The sequence below is a fragment of the Heteronotia binoei genome, chromosome 4, assembly GCF_032191835.1.
Source record: "Heteronotia binoei isolate CCM8104 ecotype False Entrance Well chromosome 4, APGP_CSIRO_Hbin_v1, whole genome shotgun sequence".
Lineage (NCBI taxonomy): Eukaryota > Metazoa > Chordata > Lepidosauria > Squamata > Gekkonidae > Heteronotia > Heteronotia binoei.
In genome coordinates, this window is record NC_083226.1 from 26,403,114 (window position 1) to 26,422,716 (window position 19,603).

Consider the following 19,603-nt stretch of genomic DNA (forward strand, 5'->3'; position numbering starts at 1 on the left):
TTTAAGGATATGTACCATGCCCTAAGGTTCAGTAATGGTTAAAGAGCAAAAAAAGGTCAATTACTTATTAATTTTGGTTTAAATGAGGGAGGGATAGTAAATGCTTACTTACAGATAACTGGAATTTATGCCTCACCTTCTGCAATAGAATAGTTGGACAAAATAACAAGGAAAATTATTGATTTTTTGCCAGGAATTATGATTCATTACAGTTGGGCATTTCATGATTTTTAACATCTGGTTTACATATATATACACATGAGCAGAATTTTTTTTTTTAAATGCAACCACTTTTTATAAAGTATGTGGGTGGCAAATATGTAACTGAAATCAAGAACTCTTATGGTTTTGCAAAGGGAACACCCTACTTTCTGGAGAGAAAACCCTTCTTAAAGCATTGTTCCTGCCTATTCAGAAAAGGCACTTTTCCATATTCCTGTTCCCATCTTCATGTCTGACTTGTAAGAACTTGTTGCTTTCTGTTTTTTTTTTTAATATATTTTTTTTTGCTAGCTCCTCAGCAACTGCTAGGATGGGCATTTCCCAAGTAAGTGAAAAAGAGAATGACTCAAATATCAGCAGGACCATCAAAGCCTTTTGATAATTTATCAGTGAAATATGCATCTAAATCTTATTGTTGGATATTGTAACTCTACATGCAAGAGTAGAGTCAGTCATGAGATTCTTCATCTGCAATCCAAACATGATACAGTCCCGGCAGAGTTTTGCCACAGAACTGGGTACAGACTAACTCTATGCCCTTGTTGCCGGCACAGTGCCAGAACAGCCTAAAAACGGCCCACTTTCTCAGAATGCAGGCATGGGACACTCTCTCAGACCCTAAAATGGCAGCTGTCTTTGCATGTTCCAGAACAGCCTTCATCATTCACAAGTGGAAATAAAACGGGTAGTATTTGTGTGGCATTCAGCGCTGAGACACAATGACCTTTCCTTTGAAAATGCAAACAACCAAAATATGTCAGAATGGCCCAGAAAGTAGAGTGATTCATTGGAAAACCAGCAAAGAACCTAGCTCATCTTCTGCAAATGCAAACGTTAGTGATTCAAAATCAGAATCCAGAAGTATTGATCCCACCCACCCCACCCCATTCCAAGAACCAAAGCAGATCCTGAACAGACCCTTCAGAGGAAGAACCATTAAACTCATGCAGAATACCCCCACCCACCCAACAGACTCTCAATTCAGAATAAGGGGGAGTCTCCTAAACGCCCCCCCATCTTTTTTCCAATTAAGATAAAGCAATTAGAGAGCTGAGGTGAAACACTGAAGCTTACACAATCATGAGGTACAGAGAGTTAAAAGAGGTCCAACATCTGACATGGGATGCCAATAATGGATCAGGAAATTCCTGGAGATGTGGAGGAGGAGTGGCCTGGGGAAGGGTGGGGGCACTGTAAGTTTCCCCTCCAAAGCAGCCATTTCCTTCAGGCCAACAGATTACTGTAGTCTGAAGAACAGCTTAATTCTGGGAAAACTCCAGGCCTCATATGAAAGTTGGCTACCATCTGGTAAGACTCCAGGTCATCCAAGTAAATCGTCCATAATGTGTAATGTCCCTAATGCATAACCAGCCTATGGAATTTCATTGCCACTAAGTGTGGTGATGGCCATTGGCTTTCAAAGTCAAGTAGACAAATTAACAGAGGATGTTCAGTTGATGGCTGTTAACCATGAGAACTAAACAGAACCTTTGTGTTCCTAGTCAAGACAAACAGCACCTTTGTGTTCAGAGTCAAGACACAGCTCTGAATCCCTGACGCTGGATGGAAAGTCAGCACAAGTTGAATGTTGTTTTCTTGCTCAGCATGTGGGTTTTTCAGCACCGGTGCAAAACAGAATGCCAGACCAGAGGGCATTTTCCAAGAGAACTCTTACATTGGTACACTCATAGCAATCCAAGGTTCATGAACTCAATACATACCATCATGCTTCCATATAGTCCCAACAAGGACTCTGTGTCATTATATTCCTACCTTCAACCCCCATCCTAAAAATCTCCAGTTATTTTTCCCAGCCCAGAACTGGCTAGTGGCTACCCTACTGATAGACATTGGCAAGACTATGAATGAAGCTCCTAAATGATTTTTCTCCTTCTAAAATCCAGGGGTCAAATTTGGATAGGTACTGTAATACCAGTAGGGTGGAGCCTTTCTCCCATTTTGCAACCTGAAATGGTCCCAAGAAGCTGCTGCTCCCCACTGGGAAACACAAGTATTAATCTGCAGTATCTGTACAAGCCTCCAGTGAGGCAAACAGCAGCTCCCTGAGATATTCATGTTGAGAACATTGGGGCGGGGGGGAAGCTTAACCACCCCATCACAGCTCCAATCTGAATGAGGGCTCCCCCCTCCCTTGATTTTTTAGATGAAAAACTGGGGAAGCTGGTTGAGCTTTGCGTTTGTTGAAGGCATCACTTCCATAAGTAGCTGAAATGTAGAACCCCCAAATAAAGAAGACACACCCCAGCTTTCCTGATTCTAGTACGTTGAGTTCTGTCTCCAAAAAAAATCAATCCTCAGGCAAACTTAGTTTACCAGTCTAGGGTTGCCAGTGTCAGGTGGGTCTGGAGTTCTCTCAGAATTACAGTTACAGAGATCAGATTAAGATGTGTTAGTTTGTCTGACAGTAGAAAAATGCAAGAGTTCAGTAGCACCTTAAAGACCAACAACATTTGTGATTTTTCTGTTGTGTTCCTGCTTTGTGTGTTGAAGGTCTCTTCCTCTTCTCTTTCAGATCTCTGGCGTGCTACCCCTCCATTAGCAGTCCCTCAACTGTGATTGCCATGTGGAAAATGAATTCTAATCCATCCCTCCAAAACTGTAACAAATTATATTGGCCAGGGTTTTTCCCTTTAGAGGCAATAGTGGCAAAAAGGTCTAGCTAAATGGTGGGTGAGAGGGAAAGCAAGGGCTCTCAAAAGTCATTTCACAAGAAGCCAAGATACTACTCAGAATGCCAGAGCAATTTCAGAGGAGCTTAAGTTTTAATGACTTCTAGACTGGCAAACTAATTATATCAAAACAGCCTATGCACATAACTAGCATGACTATACAAGAGGCCTTTCTCTGCTGAAGGGCCTCACCCACAAGGCAGTGGATGACAAAGTTGAACCACAAACAGCCTCACACACAGAAGACCAACAATTCAGCAATTCATTGCACTTAACTGTTTATTGGCGTACAGACCAATAGCACATCTGTGATACAAGAACCTCAGAGACAGCCTTCTGTATACCACTCCCATTCTTCAAGATGTATTGCCAGCAGGAAGGAGGTGCAGTGACTGAAAAGGATTGGACGTGAACCCAAGTCACAAAATTTGACCACCACCAATATTGCTGGGACAGGCATCAAATCCTTGGTCAGAAGTTTATCTGCCAACATCCTTTTGATCTCCTTTACCAAGGGAAAGAGTCCTACATTTTTAGACAGTCATCCTACTTTATGAACTACAGATACCAGTCCACTGGATCATCATCCTACTGCTTGACCCTTCAAGACGGGGGCTGACATCACTTCAGGCATCCATCTGCACCTCCCTCTTCTGGTTCTGTCAATTTTGTTGTAGAAGTTCCAGCAGGAGAGAAAGGACCCACAATCCAGGTGAGGGGAGCATTCTCAGCCACATATTCCAGGAGTTCATCTACAGCCTCTCGGGCCTTGGTCATCTTCTCCTCGCTCTGGGCCAAGAGGTTGTTGGAAAGATCTTGGAAGGATTGCACACCAGAAAAGGCCACCTGCAGATCTTCAATGTTGCTGTAGGCTTGCTTTACCTTTTCCTGGAGAGCAACAGGGAGGCCCTGGACATTGGTCAGGAGGCTCTGGCAGATGCCTTGAAGCTTCTGGGCTATCCTGTGGGTCAGCCCCAGGGCCTGGGACTCAATCTGTTATGGAGAGAAGAAAGATGGGTTATCAGCCTAGAATCGGAGAGACCCCGGTTCAAAGCCCTACTTGGCCATCAAGCCTTTCTGGATGACCTAGAGCACTTTTCAGCCTGACTTCCCCAAAACTATTTTCATTGGTGGATAAAATGGAAGGTAAGTTGTTATCTCTCTCTGCTGGGGATAGAAACAGGGTAACAACCACCAATGAACAGGAGGTCTTCAGAGAGCATCTTTGGAGCCACTGACCAGCCCAAGGCTGACTTTGTGTCAGCAATACCATGGCATCGTGCAAGCTCAGTATTGCCAAGAGCATAGACTTGGTTAAGGATGCAACATACCTCCATCTGACCCTCTTTGTTAGCCTCAACCTGCTCCTCCTGCTGGCTCTTCTTCCATGCCAGCAACATCTCCTGCAGCTTCTCCTGAACTGTTTGATCCATGGCCTGCTTGGTATTCTTAACCTGGGATTTTAAATAGTATCATAATTAGGCTCACCTTGGTATTATTGTTCACGTTGCTCTACCCCCTACCATCTTTGGTTCCATCCTGCCCTTAAGTATCTGTAATTTCATTATGGAAGCTCTCAACATTGCCATGAGCAAGAAAAAGAATCTGATTTAAAGTTAAGCACCAGAGACCACCTATTTGGAAGCAGCTTGGAACTTCTCAGCATTTTGTGATGGGTTCTGCTTCCATAGTAGGGCCTGCTGGCTCCTTAAGGTGGGAGCCTCTTGGTCTAGACTTCTGAAGAATCTTTTAGTCCTTACCAAGTCAATGGCTTCCTGAAGCTGTGCCAGCATCTCCTGGGAAGTTTGCTTGGCCTTCCGTAGTTTCCCCAGAGAATACTGGTAGGCTCTGTCACGGAGCTTGGTTGAAAGGGAGCCCAGCTGTACATAGTAGCTTTGCTGCTGTTTCTGCTTCTCTATAGGAGCTATTCCAGAACCTTCCAACTGCAGGGAAGCTGCAAGGGAAGCTAAAGAGAGGAAAAAACTTGGCAGGGGTTTTTTTTTGTAGAAAAAGCCCAGCAGGAACTCATTTGCATATTAGGCCACACACCCCTGACATCACCGTTGTTTCACAGGACTTTTTTTGGTAGAAAAAGCCCAGCAGGAACATATTTGCATATTAGGCCACTCCCTCTGACACCAAGCCAGCTGGAACTGTGTTCCTGTTCAAAAAAAGCCCTGGAACTTGGTCAAAGCAGTTTGGCCTTGCTGCGATTCTGACTTTTGCAATCAGAAAGAACCTCAAGGTTGGCTATCTTAAACTGGAATAGGATCGACCCCCTTAGTTTCTTCTTTTCCTCACGTTCTCTGCTCATTTCTTTAGCAGAATCATATCCTTCCTGTCCACCAGTAATACTAGTATTAATATTCTTTGAGTCTCACCAGGATTCTTGGTAGATGGAAGGAGTCACTTCAGCCATTTATACCCCACTTCCCCCTTCATTGGAGACCTAAAGTGTCTCCTAAAGTTATCCTCACAACAAGCCTAAAAGGTAGATTTAGGCTGAGTGTGTGTGACTGGCCCTATGTAACCCAGTAAGCATCCACAGCAAAGCAAGGATTTGAACCCAGACCCTTGTGTGACACTGAGTACACTTGAACAGTACTCAGTACTGGCTTTCCATCACCCCTACTTGCCACATTTTAATCATTGTCATTGTACAAACGGATAGACTGTGGGAAGACACTTTGTGTGTTGGGGAGGATTTCAGAAACCACTTCTTTCTCATAAAACCTCTTCACTCTGTTGGACCCTCTCCATGTTCTATGCAACTGAAGTGGATACATTGTAGAATGTGTAGAAAGTGTAGAAACAGATCTATGGCTATTACATATAGTTTGAGCATGATGCATGCAATTTTTCCAGGCAAGAGGATCTCTTCTCAATGGATGGCCAGATCCGCCAATCATCTCCATTTCTGATGTAATGTGAAAGTAGAACAGAAGTGTTTGAACAATTAAAGTCACAGAATGGCTGTTCCTATACTCCAATTCAAACTGGGACATGTCTTAAATCTGCTGGAAGTTCAGTAGTAGAAACAAGTACTAGCTTCAGAATCATCTGTCCAATCCTTCTCATAAGCACCCATGCTCCATTGTTAGGCTTTAGGCCTGCAAAGTCTTTAAGCACCTAATTGCTAATCCTCTCACATCCCTCCCTTCCATGTCATGAATCAGTAGTCCTGCTATTACAAATGCGAACTCCATATAATTTTGTTAGTTAATCCCTTGCTTCTTTTGCAGATCTCTTCCTTCCCCTCTTTATTCCAAGTTTAGGTTGTATACTACTTTGAGAAAGGGAGCAGTCTTGCATGATAAAAGAAAACTGCCTGCAGGGCTTGTAACTCTTATGACTGAATCTTTAAACATTTAACTGTCCCCTAGAAGGCTTTTTAAAAAAAAACATAGGATGGGTGTTCTTGGAAGGCTGCAGAATACACTCATTTGTTACAAGGGTCATTTTGTTGTGCGGGACATGTGTGCCATAAAATGTAACTCCAGGTACAGGAGATACAAATTATATAAAGGACACTGGCATCAACTGGTATAAAGCCCAACAAATAATATTTTTTACTCAAAATACAAACATGCTTAAACATTGATGCCCTTACAGTATCACCCTGATGCCCACCCTCCCACTTCTACCATCCATTACTCATTAGCAATAGGACAGTATGCAGGGACATAACGTACAACTTCTGTCCTCTGGCAATAAAAGTTATGACCAGTTACTTGCGGGCCGGATAAGAGCCCTGCACGGAATGGTTCCATCCCACAGGCTGTATGTTTGATGGCCCTGCTCTAGATTTTTAAAAGTCCCAGAGGAAGTGAAGATTGAACAGATGCCAGTACACAGAGTTACCTACAAGCATTTCAGGTCTGATAACGGTGACTGATGCAGAGACCAAGAGCCTGACTACATGTTACATTGTCCTTAGGGAATACCCAGCTATGCCACTGAAGACACTATCAGACTTGCACTACTAGTGCCCTGCTGGGAACTCAGTCCCCCACCCAATTCTGAATGGGACCATGGCATGCAGTGAGGGGCTTAAGCCGGATTCCCCACATGCCAATTTCTCAAAGCTGAAATGGCCTCACTGTGCTGTTTGCCCCATTGGGGCTGTATGTATACTGAAGAGGTACACATAGGTTTTCCCACTGAGCCAAGTAGCACCCCTATAATTATTTCAAGTCAGGAAAGCTGTGTGGATTGAGGGGGTGCGGGGGTGGGAGAAGGTTTAAACATCTCTTCCTACATGTGATGACTCCAATCCAAACTGAGCCCTGTGCACTTAGAAATCAAGTTTCTAGCAGAGAGCTTGCAGAACACATGATCTTGTAGCACAGCCAGATGTGCCAGGAAGACTGTAATATGCAATTAGGTCCCAAGTGAGATCATAATCCAACAGTGCACAAAGACCATTTTTGGAGGTCAAGTAAATGGCCATTTGGATAACCTAGGAAGCAGCTAGAGGAGGGGTCCCCGATGTGGAGCCCACTGACACCTTTCCTGGTATCCACCAAATGTTTTTAGAAAGTGAATATGGCCAGGTGGGGCTTTTGAACAGCAAAGTTTCTGATTGGTCATTGGAGATTTTATTGGCTGTGTGAATTTTTAAAGACACTACTTTGGTGGTGGCCACAAATGTTTAACTGAAACTTAGCTGGGGCAGCCATCCTATGGCAGGCCCCACCTCCTTGGATAGCCATTTTATGTCTGCGCCTACCATGCCATGTCAGAATTCCAAAGGTATCCACAGGTTCAAAAAGGTTGAGGAACCCTGAGCTAGATAGTGAGTACATTTGACTTTGGTGTTCAGCATTATACAAGCACTTCACAAGAGTAACTTGAAGAAACTTGTTCCTCCAGTACTTACCTAGCTCTTCTTCGGTGAGTGGGAGAAAGTGATCTATCAGCTCCTCAGATTTTTCAAACACCTTTTCAACCCCACCATCAACCATGGCCAAACTGCTCTCAATCATGGTGCTGAGACCACTGGCCACTGTAAATTCAGCTATCAACACATTTTCCTGGGTGGTCTCTATGGCCTCATCTACCATACTTGACATCACATCCTTCACTTCAGTGACTTTTGAACAAATAGAGTCCTTGGCATCAACAATAAGATCTTTAGTATCCAATACCACCTGGAGAAAAAGTCCAAGGGAACAAAGGTCAAGGAAGAACAGCTGCAAATGCCACTAAAGTAGAGACTAATGGTTTCTTCTTCTGAGTAGATATGGAACCAGAGATCCTTCCAGCACACTTGCTTGGAATCGGCTGTTTCTAGTTACTGGCTATAGCTATTACCTGGAATGAAGAGCAATTTACATTCCTTATAGTCCACTTTTCTCAGAGGCTCAAGGCAGACCATTCAGTGCAGTCAATAGGATGGGACATCCAATATGCAATAGAATAGGTTTAAGATGCAGAAATTAAAACCAAGCTTAAAAAAACCCAGAACACGTTAACATAGCATATTAAACAATGTAGAAATGCACTATAGGATAATACCTACAACAGATTGCATACTATACACAGTAGTATAGCCCACAACCTTCCTCCTGCTTAATTTGGGGGCATATTCACACTGCTAAATAATACAGTCTCAAACCACTGTTTGCAAGTGGATCTTGCCATTTCACACAGTAAAATCCAGTTGCAAAGTGCAATGAAACTGGATTAAAAGTGCATTATTTTGTGTGTATGAAAGTACCCTATAGTTTGTGAAATGCCAGGATGGTATGAGCTTTCCTGACCTCCTAAGACAGGTCATTCTATAAGATGGGCAGGTGTGGGGAGACACAGAATGTACCTGTATGGGCAATTCTTGATCTTGCCCATTTGCAGGATGACATCTGTAGAAAGCCCTGCTGAGATGAATGAAGTTGTCATGATGGAGCATAGGGCAAGAAGGGGTCCCATGGATTAGGAGGGCCCAAGGCCATGGAGGGCTTTGTATGTGATAGCCAATACCTTGAACTGAACCCAGAAATTGATGGGCAACCAATGGAACGACTACATAATGGAAGTGATAGGTATGCTCTGCATAACTCATGATAAGAACCAAGCTGCAGCATTCTGCAACAACTGGAGTCTCCAAGCTGACTTTGAGGAGAGACCTAAATATATAGAAAGTGATGGCTGAAGTGGGAAAACAAGAGAAATGCCAGATGTGACCTGCAGTCCTGTATAAAAACAAGCACAAGTTTTACAAAGGTACTATCTGCTTAATAATCTGGTGGTTCCAGAAGCAAGTGCACTCCAACTCTGAAGTATGAGCTTACTTTATTCTGCTACAGGGTCCCCAAACCTCTTGAACCGGGGGGGGGGGGGGGGTTAGAAGCTGGTTCTACAATAAGATGGCTGCCATGAGAACTGGGACTAGGGTTGCCAAGTCTGACAGAAAATATCTGGGGACTTTCGGGGTGGAACCAGGAGCAAGGTTGTGACAAGCATGACTCAACTCTGAAGGGAGTTTTGGTGATCATATTTAAAGGGACAATGTTCCTTTTAAATGCTTTCCCTTCATTGGAAATAATGGAGAATGGGACCACCTTCTTTTGGGGTCAATAGAATTGGACCCCCAGGAAATATTTTTGAAACTTGGAGGGAGGGTTGAGGAGAGGCACCAGATGCTATGCTGAAAATTTGGTGCCTCTTCCTCAGAAAACAGCCCCCTCCCAAGCCCCAGATACCCACAGATTGATTCTCCATTATACTCTATGGGGACCAATTTCAGGACAGGCAGGATATAGAGGAATGCCCAGTGGACATTTAACCCCCTTGCTTTCTGATGACCCTGAAATGGGTAAGGGTCTCCAAACCACAGGATCCCTGTCCCCATCTGGGGACTGGCAACCCTAACTGGGAGCAATCACAAAACTGTGGGAGGTCCCAAAGCAAGAAGCTCCTATGGTGGGCAGCAGCTGTTTCCCAAATGGTGGACTCTTCAGAAGCCCCTCCTGCTCCAGTTGAGTGGAGCAGAGCCATATTAGGTTAGGTGCATCTTAGTTGTTGGTCATAATTTATCAGCAGAAGAGCATCTACTAGAAAGACACACAGGGGTGGGAAACTGAGATGTTCCCCCTCAGGCCTATGGTAGAGGACAGCAATGGTCCACATTGAGGCAGTCATCATGGCCTCCTCCATGACCAGTTCCCAATCTGCACAATTTTATGCCATTGTCATGTGAGATTTTATTGTAAATTGAAATTATTCTGTTTATTTTAACCTGTTGTGCACTGCCCTGAGCCCTCTGAGGGAGGACAGTCTATAAATTTAATAAACGACAACCACCGCCACAACGACCAACAGAGAGGGCTACAGGAGGTACTGAAAGAGTTCAGGAGAAACCTTTACCTTTTCCACCACCTGCAGTGTCTCCTGTAGCTTGTCGAGGCCCTTACAGGCATAGGAGTTTGCTGCAGCAACTAGAAGAGAACAGGTTAGATGTCTTCCTAACTATCTAATTGCAGTCAAAATTTGTGTCATTACCATCCTCACTGTCACAGGACAAAATTAACAGTAAACTGAGCAACTTTGTCCATGAATCAGTCGTCAGTTATTCGTTACCAAGAAAGCCAAGAAATAATCTTAAGGCACCTTAGAAGGCAGAGGTGAAGTGTATGCTCATGGAACATACGCTTCTTCCTCATGAGACCCTAACCAAACATTTTTTCTCAGGTTTTAATGCTTCCAGAAGCCCACAAACCCTTCTTGCCTGCCTCAGGGAGTTATACACACATCCCACTAAAGAGGTCTCTGTTCTACCACCTTTAGTGATAAAAAGACTTCCAGGCTAGAGTCAAAGGAAGAAAAAACTGCTATGCAAAGTGAATTATGGTTCTACTATAGTATAGAGACCAGGGATGGCCAAATTTGCTTAATGTAAGAGCCACAATACATGAATGTCAGATATTTTAGCACCACAAAATGGAAGGAAGGAAGATAGATGTAGGAGTGAGAGGTGGAAAGAAAGGAAATGTAACTTTAAATGCCTTCTCCAAACCAGTTGGCTTAACTCGGAGTTTAAGAGATAAATGCCTTCTCCAAGCCAGCCAACAGCGCGGAGGGGGATTCAAGAGCCACATAATGTGTGTGAAAGAGCCACATGAGGCTCCCGAGCCGTGATTTGTTTACCCCTAGTATAGCTGTCTAGGAGCAGACACAACAGCTCAAATCAGATGCCCAAGTGCTAGCATCAGTTTATCTCGCAAAGAACTTCCTTCTAGCTCATTTGACAGTGCATTTAAGGTATCAAAAGCCAACAGTACTTACAACTGTAAGAAGAAAATCTTAGGATACATTTAAGAGTAAATTAATATTATAAGGGAGCTCTCAGCAGGCCCCCAATCAGCATTATGAAAGCTAGGTTAATGAAAAATAGCCATTACTATAACAGCAGTTGAATGCTGATTCAAGTACCAGATGTTTCCCTTCACCAGATACTTCAGTCTTTTTAAAGTGTGCTTCGTGGACATCCACTTATCCATCATATTTTGATCAAAAGTGTTTTGAACTGTGCGGAACTGTTCAAGCATTGGGGCAGAGAATAGTTCCTGAGCGATATAAAGGGAATGGTCTGGCTGGCCAATTCCATGCACAGCTGCCAGTCTACCAGAACTCAGCCCTATGAAATAAAGTACATTTGAACTGAATACAGCAAGGATGCTTCCAGAGCAGCCCCTCTGCTTCAAACAACGGCTGGCTCAATTCCCACAACCCCCTCCTAGCCTTGCACCGCTGGTACGAAGAGGCCACAGACACCTGTGCGCCACTGTGCTTTTTATGAGTGACGCAAAGCCCAACTGGGAGCGTAAGTTCAACTTCCATATCAAGATGCGGATCTATACTGTCCGCTGTTTACTCACTCTGAGGTTCAAGTTTGTCCAGAAGAGGCTGCGCGCTGCTCACAGCCGATGTTGCCATCGTCTTCACTCCTGTCTCTGCCATATCACACACTGCTTGGATAGCTGGGTGAGACTCCTTGGCAGAAGAGTAAGTGGTCGAAACCATCTCATAGGCAGTGTGGACCAAGGGCAGAGCAGCTACTTTTTCGATCATGCTCTAGGAAGAAGCCAACAAGATCGTTGACTCAGAGGGGTCCTTAGAGGTACTTTTGCCAGACAGCGCCCTTCTTGGGTGGAGCCAAGCAGCATCCTTTACAGAAATAGAGGCAAAGCCCACACGGATACCTTATACTGCCACATCTAGTTGAATGGGGGTGAACTCTAGCTGAATATTCTGTTTTGCTTTAAAACCCTATTGCCTCCTTACAATGCCGTGCTAAAAAGGATTTCACTCTTCTAATCTCATTTACTTAGAAGGGTGGGATGCTGCTTAGGACTCCATTGTTTGTGCATCAGCCATGATGTATGGTAGACTATGGCAGGGGTGTCAAACTCATTTGTTATGAGGGCCAGATCTGACATAAATGAGACCTTGTTGGGCAGGGCCATGTGTGTCATAAAATGTAATGCCAGGTAATGGCCACAAACACAATTAATTTTTTTTTAAAACAAACAAACCTTAAAACATGCTTAAAAGATTAGCACTCTTGCAATATTTTGTTTATTTAACATTCTCTGGTAACTGACACCTCTTGTTCTGAATCATTGTACCTAAAACAGGAGACAATGTCTGTGCTGTAGCTAATACTCCCTCTAAGTTGTGGAGTCTTGTGAGCAAAGATTCTACTGGCGTTAAAGCGAGCTACTGCATAAATTAGTTTGCTCTGGGGCCCGTTTTCCTGAGCTAAGTAAAAAATGTGTGAGCCAGAGGCTAAACAACTGTGAGCTAGCTCACACTAACTCAGCTTAGAGGGAACACTGGCTGTAGCAATCTTGAGTATGCTGTACAGGTGTTCAGGTGTGTATCTGTAAGCTATTTTGATTTGCTCACGGGCCTGATAGGACCTCTCTCCCTCTCTCCCTCCCTCCCCCTCTCCCCCTCTCCCCCCCTCTCCCCCTCTCTCTCCCTCCCCCCTCTCTCCCTCCCTCCCCCTCTCTCTCCCCCTCTCTCCCTCCCTCCCTCCCCCTCTCTCTCCCTCTCTCCCTCCCCCTCTCCCCCCCTCTCTCCCCCCTCTCTCCCCCCCTCTCTCCCTCCCCCCTCTCTCCCTCCCCCCTCTCTCCCTCTCTCTCCCCCTCTCTCTCCCCCTCTCCCCCCCTCTCTCCCTCCCCCCCTCTCTCCCCCTCTCCCCCTCATTTGTTATTCCCTCAATGATCCCTCCTTCCTGACCAATGGTTTAATTGCTGTTATATCTTTGTACCTATTGTAACTATGTTTTTAATTTGTTTTAATGTGTCTTTTCAGGAGGAGAGTTTATTTATTTAAAGCTGCCTTTCTTACTTATGGAGCCAATGGCAGCTTACACGGTCAACAAAATACATATAATAGAGTACATAACAATGCATAAAACAAAACAAAATTAAATTATGGTTTAAGACTGCATTAGTCAAATGCAACCCTAAATAAAACAAATGAAGAGATGGTGGCTCAGTGGTAGAACATCTGCTTGGGAAGCAGAAGGTCCCAGGTTCAATCCCTGGCATCTCCAAAAAAGGGTCCAGGCAAATAGGTGTGAAAAACCTCAGCTTGGGACCCTGGAGAGCCGCTGCCAGTCTGAGAAGACAATACTGACTTTGATGGACCAAGGGTCTGATTCAGTATAAGGCAGCTTCATATGTTCACACCTTCATATGTTCATATGTTCAATCTTCAGCAGCCTCTTGAAGATCAAAAATTGAGGGTTGATTTTAATGACTTCAAAATGCAATTTTATCATGTACATTTTAAAGTGTTAGCTGCTTTGAAAGCAAAAAGGTGGGATAAAAATTGTAAATAAATAAATGTACTTTGAAGAAAAACACTACAGAGCATACACGGAGAGCTTCGCCCTCACCACTGATGGTTTGCAGTCTACCCTTGTAACATTTTGAGGCAAGGCACAAGGCAAAATGCCAAGAAAAGCAATTTTAGACTACCTCAGAAACATCCAGGGCCAGTGCTAGGGGTGCCTGAGCCCCTAGGCCGGACTGTGATCCTCCGCCCCTCCGTGTCATTTTAGAGCACCAGTGACATCACAATGACATCACTGTCACTCCCCCAACTTTGCCGAGGACCCCGAAAAAGTCTGGAAGGGCAGCAGGCTCCTCCCCTCTCCAGGGGGGAGGGCCCCCAGTGCCATTTGCGAGGAGGGCTCCTCTTGAGGATGCCTCTATGCAAACGCCTCCCCCCTCAACCTTCCTGCACCTCTTTCCTCTGTCCGAGTCTCGTGTGGGGGAAAGAGCTGGTGTGGGGCCTCCTCTTCACTCTCAGGCTGCCTCTCCTGCAGGGGAGGGAGCCTGAGAGTGAAGCCAAGCCTCTTTCCTCCACCCAAGTGTTGGGCAGGGGAAACAGATGGCACAGGGGCTCGTCGTCACTCTTGGGCTGTCTTCCCTGCAGGAGAGGCAGGTTGGAAGTGAGGCCAAACTGCCTCTTTTCTCTGCCCAAGTTTCAGGTGGGGAAAAGAGGCAGAGCTGCACTAGCTGGCATGTGGGGAGGGGGTGCCTTGTGGCGCCCTGTAGGCCATGCGGCACCCAAGGCAGCCACCTACATGGCCTACTCCCACGCGCCAGGCCTGGAAACACCTCAAGACTGTTTCCTTTATTTTATCCCATCCCTCTCTTGAATCACAGGGTGGCTAACAACCTCCAATAAAACAATCTATAAATAAAGACAAAACATATACAATCTAAGTATGATGGACTGAGATGGCTAGGTAGCCCTGTTCCCTCAGTTCTTGCTTATATCCTGAATTGAACTTTGTTGACCTTGGAAGCACCACTAGACTCAAACTTAGTTGTTAGCTCTTTTATTTGTATGCTAATGTGCTGCTATTTACAGATCTTACCAATCTCAGCTATACTTACTGCTCAGTTACTTATGCATCTTGACTTTATTTTACACTTCCTGGCAACTAACCCCCCCCCCCCCCATCCCCAGGTTTAAGGAAATCTGAATGTTTCTGAAGAGGTGTGTTTGCAAAGGAAAACTTATACCCAGAATTACTTAACTACCTATATTTGTTATTTTGCAAGATACTTTGGGATTGAAACACAAATCTAAACTTCCTTTTTGTTTTGGGTGACAGGTTTTTGTGGGTTAATTTATTGAATATATTTTCATATTTACCTTTGTTTTATACTGTATTGTTTGATTTTAAAGTCTGTTATGTGAAATCTTGGGAGTTTTTACTTTATGTTATATTGTTTTCTAGTACTGTATAATTGTAACAAAATTTCTTTTCAATAAAATTGCTTAAAATTAAAAAAAAAAACCAACCTTATACCCAAAATTAAATTTTGTTGGTCTTAAAGGTGCCACTAGACTCAGACTTTGTGTTGAGTGATCTAAAGCTATCCTCTGCTTGAGCATTACTCAAATGTTTCAGAAGGCTCAGTCTTGCACTTAGGGTAAACAAGTTCCCCTGGCTATGGATGAGGGATGGGGGCGGTAAGAATTGCCAAATCCAAGTTGGGAAACTCCTGGAGATGGAGCCAGGGGTGGTGGTGGGGAGACAGGGACCTCAGTGGGATATAATGAAGAGTCTACCCTCCAAAAGCATCCATTTTCTTCAACTTTGGAGATGAACTGTAATTCTGGGGGAGTCTCCTGGCCCCACCTGGAGGCTGGCACCCCTGAGTTGTGCTAGATAGGCTACCTGCCCACAGCCACTTGAGCTCTTTGGGCCCAGCCCCACTTTAAGAATTACACTATCTTCTAGTTCTAGCTTCCATCATCTGCTCTTTTACAGATAAATTTGCAGAGAACTTTGCGGACAGTCGTTGTGCAGGCAGAAGTCCCACCTTTTGTTATTAGAATACAAGGAGATCAGCCATGTCACCAGACTAAAAGCAGCAAGCTCTTTCTGAACTGCACTTTCCACAGGTGACAGTGGACTGGTGGTGACTGTGTAATCGGACCGCCCCACCACAAATCCAGTGTGGGGATGTGTAGGAAGAGCATCTTGACAGCTGGGAGGAGAAGGAACCTCCCAGGATCCTATTCTTTTCTAGCACCCTCCAGTTCTGCTATAAGACGACAGATTTTAATCAAGGTGCATTTTGCCATGCTTTAATATCAGCATTCAAGCTTCATTGTAGGGGATGTACCACCAACCTGTGGCTCATCTTCTGTGCATGCATCCTTTGGTGGCTCATTTTCTGTGCTTACATCCTTTGGTGTCTCTTCCTTAGCAGCCATAGTGAGATGCTACTGCGGAAAAGCCAAGAGAAACACACTCAAATAACTGACCAGTAGAAATAGGCCACAACAGCACCAACATCCAGACTTTCAGATTTCTCCACCAAAGTTCTGATGAAGCTTGTCTGCACTATGAGCACCAGGCATCAAAACAATTCCCCCCCACCCCATGAACAGCAGCCCCAGGAGTTCTCCAAGGAGAAATTTCATCTACCACCTTGAAGAAACCCATCAGGGCTATACAAAAGGTCCTGTAAATTCCCTGTGAACATAGTAGATCCAGCTGTTTCCAAGGGCTACAGCTGAAATTGCAAAAAGCTACGACAGACACAAGAGTGGCCAACCTCTATTTTAAAAAGAGCCCACCCTTCACATACACCTCTGTACTCAACATGAGTTTGAAATAGATAGAAATAGTAGAAGTTGATCTAGTCCTTGATTTGGGCAAAACATTACTATGTAAGCCCTGACCGGGATAGCCCAGGCAAGCCCAGTCTCATCAGATCTCAGAAGCTAAGCAGTGCCAGCCCTGGGGAGTACCTGGGTGGGAGACCTTGAAGGAATACCAGCAGTCAAGAGGGCAGGGACAGGCTTTATTCAGCCACCTCCCTGATTATACTCCAGCTGCCCAATAGAGGGCAGTCACCAAAGGTTGCATGACTTACAGACACACACATGTAAAACTACAAAAATAACTTTAAAAAACATTAGTTTGTGAGATGTAACAGCCATTCCACAGGCCAACAGTGCAGCGGGAGAAGCAGTTAGGCCACCCAACAAACTGAAGGAAAGAAAAGGTCCCCTGTGCAAGCGCCAGTCGCTTCCGACTTTGGGGTGATGTTGCTTTCACAACATTTTCACGGCAGACTTTTTACAGGGTGGTTTGCCATTGCCTTCCCCAGTCATCTACACTTTTCCCCCAGCAAGCTGGGTACTCATTTTACTGACCTCGGAAGGATGGAAGGCTGAGTCAATCTCGAGCTTCCACCCGGGATCGAACTCAGGTGATAAGCAGAATTTAGAACTGCAGTACTGCAGCTTTAACACTCTGTGCCATGGGGCTCTTAGCAAATTGAAGCAATCTCGAGCTAGTATTTAGTACCTATTATTTCCCCTGTGAGGTACTGCTCAACTAACATAAAAGCCAGAGCCACAAATCAAAACAGAAAACATATCAAGGTACAACCCCTGCAGAACGAGAGCCTTTCACTGCTATTAGCGACCAGCCCTATAGAAAAGCCCTTTTTTGGTCTTCTCCCCAATATCTAGCTTCTCTTTTCAGAGACAGTGTGGCTTGAAAGCTTGAAAGCTACACTCAGCTATCTCAACCACAGATTTAGCCACCATAGCAACATGCAAAACTGTTGGAACTCCAGAGTGTGCTTAAAGAATAACCAAGAAGTCAATCTCGAGCTTCCACCCGGGATCGAACTCAGGTGATAAGCAGAATTTAGGACTGCAGTACTGCAGCTTTAACACTCTGCACCACGGGGCTCTTAGCAAATTGAAGCAAACATTAAATTCACTCAATGCACAGCAGCCAAGAAGGTCTGAGCGCCTGCTCCGGCTGCAACGCCACTGAGGATGTTTTCCGCAGCTGAGAACGAAACGTCTGGAAGGAAAACTTTCTCCAGTAGAACACGGCACTTGATCCCGAAAGATTCTACAAACCCTAATCATTAAATTCAGATTTGGAATAACCCTAAACTCAGCCACTTAGAAAATATACCATGCAGCTGCTTGATGGAGCGAGAGTTGCCAACATCCAGGTGCTACCTAGAGATCTCCCACTATTAGAAGTGGCCTCCAAATAAACATGATCAGCTCCCATGGAAAAAATGGCTGCTTTGGAGAATGATCTCTACACCTGCCGAGGTCCCTCCCCAAACCTCACCCTCCCCAGGCTCCACCCCCAATCAACCCAGAGTGAGCAGACCTAGGTTCTAGTCTTATGTAATAAACATAAGTTATTAAAGGGCTTCTTTTTGTAGAAAAAGCCCAGCAGGAACTCACTTGCACCACACACCCACACACACTAGACCACACACCCTGAAGTCACCATTGTTTTGCACAAGGCTTTTTTGTAGAAAAAGCCCAGCAGGAACTCATTTGCATATTAGTCCACACACCCTGACACCCAGCCAGTCAGAACTGCATTCTTGTGTGTCCCTGCTTTAAAAAAAAAGCCCTGGATTATTAAGAGATACAGCCAATAGAGCCTTTTTATCTCCATGCCAGATTTTCCCTCCAAGCCAGCCTTTTAACACCCACACCATACTATCATTTTCCTCTAGTATTTAGTACCTATTATTTTCCCTGTGAGGTACTGCTCAACTGACATAAAAGCCAGAGCCACAAATCAAAACAGAAAACATATCACGGTACAACCCCTGCAGAATGAGAGCCTTTCACTGCTGTTAGCGACCAGCCCTATAGAAAAGCCCTTTTTGGTTCTTCTCCCCAATATCTAGCTTCTCTTTTCAGAGACAGTGTGGCTTGAAAGCTACACTCAGCTATCTCAACCACAGATTTAGCCACCATAGCAACATGCAAAACTGTTGGAACTCCAGAGTGTGCTTAAAGAATAACCAAGAAGAAACTCAAGTTAAGCAGAACCTTACAGTATACTCCAAGCACACCAGACACCAGAATTTCCCCCCCTACAACATCTTACAACTGAGCTTACCCCAAACCCTGCTTTCCAAAACCAATGCAAAACCAACTATCATCTTTGTTGGCCTTATATATCATGAATGATAGTGCGCCATGTTTGATAGATGACTCAGAAAAGCTGTAAAAGAACAGCTTCATGGGGTGTGGAGCAACTAATAGGGAAGAGGTACACCTGCTATCCTGTGTGCACTTACTGTGGAGTCCTCTTGAGGGACTTACTTCTGAGTAGACACATACAAAGTTCTGCAGCACATTCCATAAATGGTGGACTGTTGTTTCTCCAGCCAGAGCATGGCTTGCTCTGGGCAAACTGGTCTCATGCACACATACCCTTTATTCCTCCAGAATAAGTGAGCAGTGCAAAGCTCTATAAAAGTATGTTACCCAAATGATTTACTTTTTAATAGTAAAGAGATGACCAGAGAGAGGAGAGGGACATTATGATGTGGCATAATTCCACTCACAATAATAGAATTTTATAGTGATATAATTACAGAGCAGCAATCCCCAGCATAGTGCCTGCCAATGCCCTTCTTGGGGGGGGGCACTAAACATTTTTAGAAATGGGGGGGGGGGATGGAGTGGTTGCCCAACAGGGCTTTTGATTGGCCATTGGAGATCTGATCGGCTAAACACTAAGCACAAGGATTATCTTGCAATGTGTGGTTGAAGATAAACTGAGTATGCCTTTATTTTGAAAGGTCTCCTTTTAAACAGAACTTCTGCCTGAAATGTTGAAGATTTACTATTAGAATTATACATTAGCTTAC

The 19,603-nt window shown here is 44.5% G+C and overlaps 1 protein-coding gene across 3 annotated transcripts; it reads right to left on the reverse strand.

The window, feature by feature from the left end:
- Nucleotides 1–3,173: 3,173 nt before the first annotated feature.
- LOC132570413 (perilipin-3-like) lies at nucleotides 3,174–19,003 on the reverse strand. 3 transcript variants are annotated; one of them, XM_060237002.1, is made up of 8 exons: nucleotides 18,847–19,003; nucleotides 16,077–16,172; nucleotides 11,789–11,984; nucleotides 10,278–10,348; nucleotides 7,792–8,062; nucleotides 4,673–4,878; nucleotides 4,244–4,366; nucleotides 3,174–3,905 (listed from the first exon to the last, which is right to left on the reverse strand). In XM_060237002.1, exons 2-8 carry the CDS (start codon nucleotides 16,158–16,160, stop codon nucleotides 3,534–3,536), a joined length of 1,323 nt encoding a protein of 440 aa, XP_060092985.1. In that variant the 5' UTR covers nucleotides 16,161–16,172; nucleotides 18,847–19,003; the 3' UTR covers nucleotides 3,174–3,533. The 3 variants fall into 3 exon arrangements, with proteins under 3 accessions (XP_060092985.1, XP_060092984.1, XP_060092986.1); XM_060237001.1 differs by having other exon boundaries at nucleotides 16,077–16,169; nucleotides 18,854–18,904; XM_060237003.1 differs by having other exon boundaries at nucleotides 16,077–16,169; nucleotides 18,847–18,882.
- Between the last annotated feature and the right edge of the window lie 600 nt (nucleotides 19,004–19,603).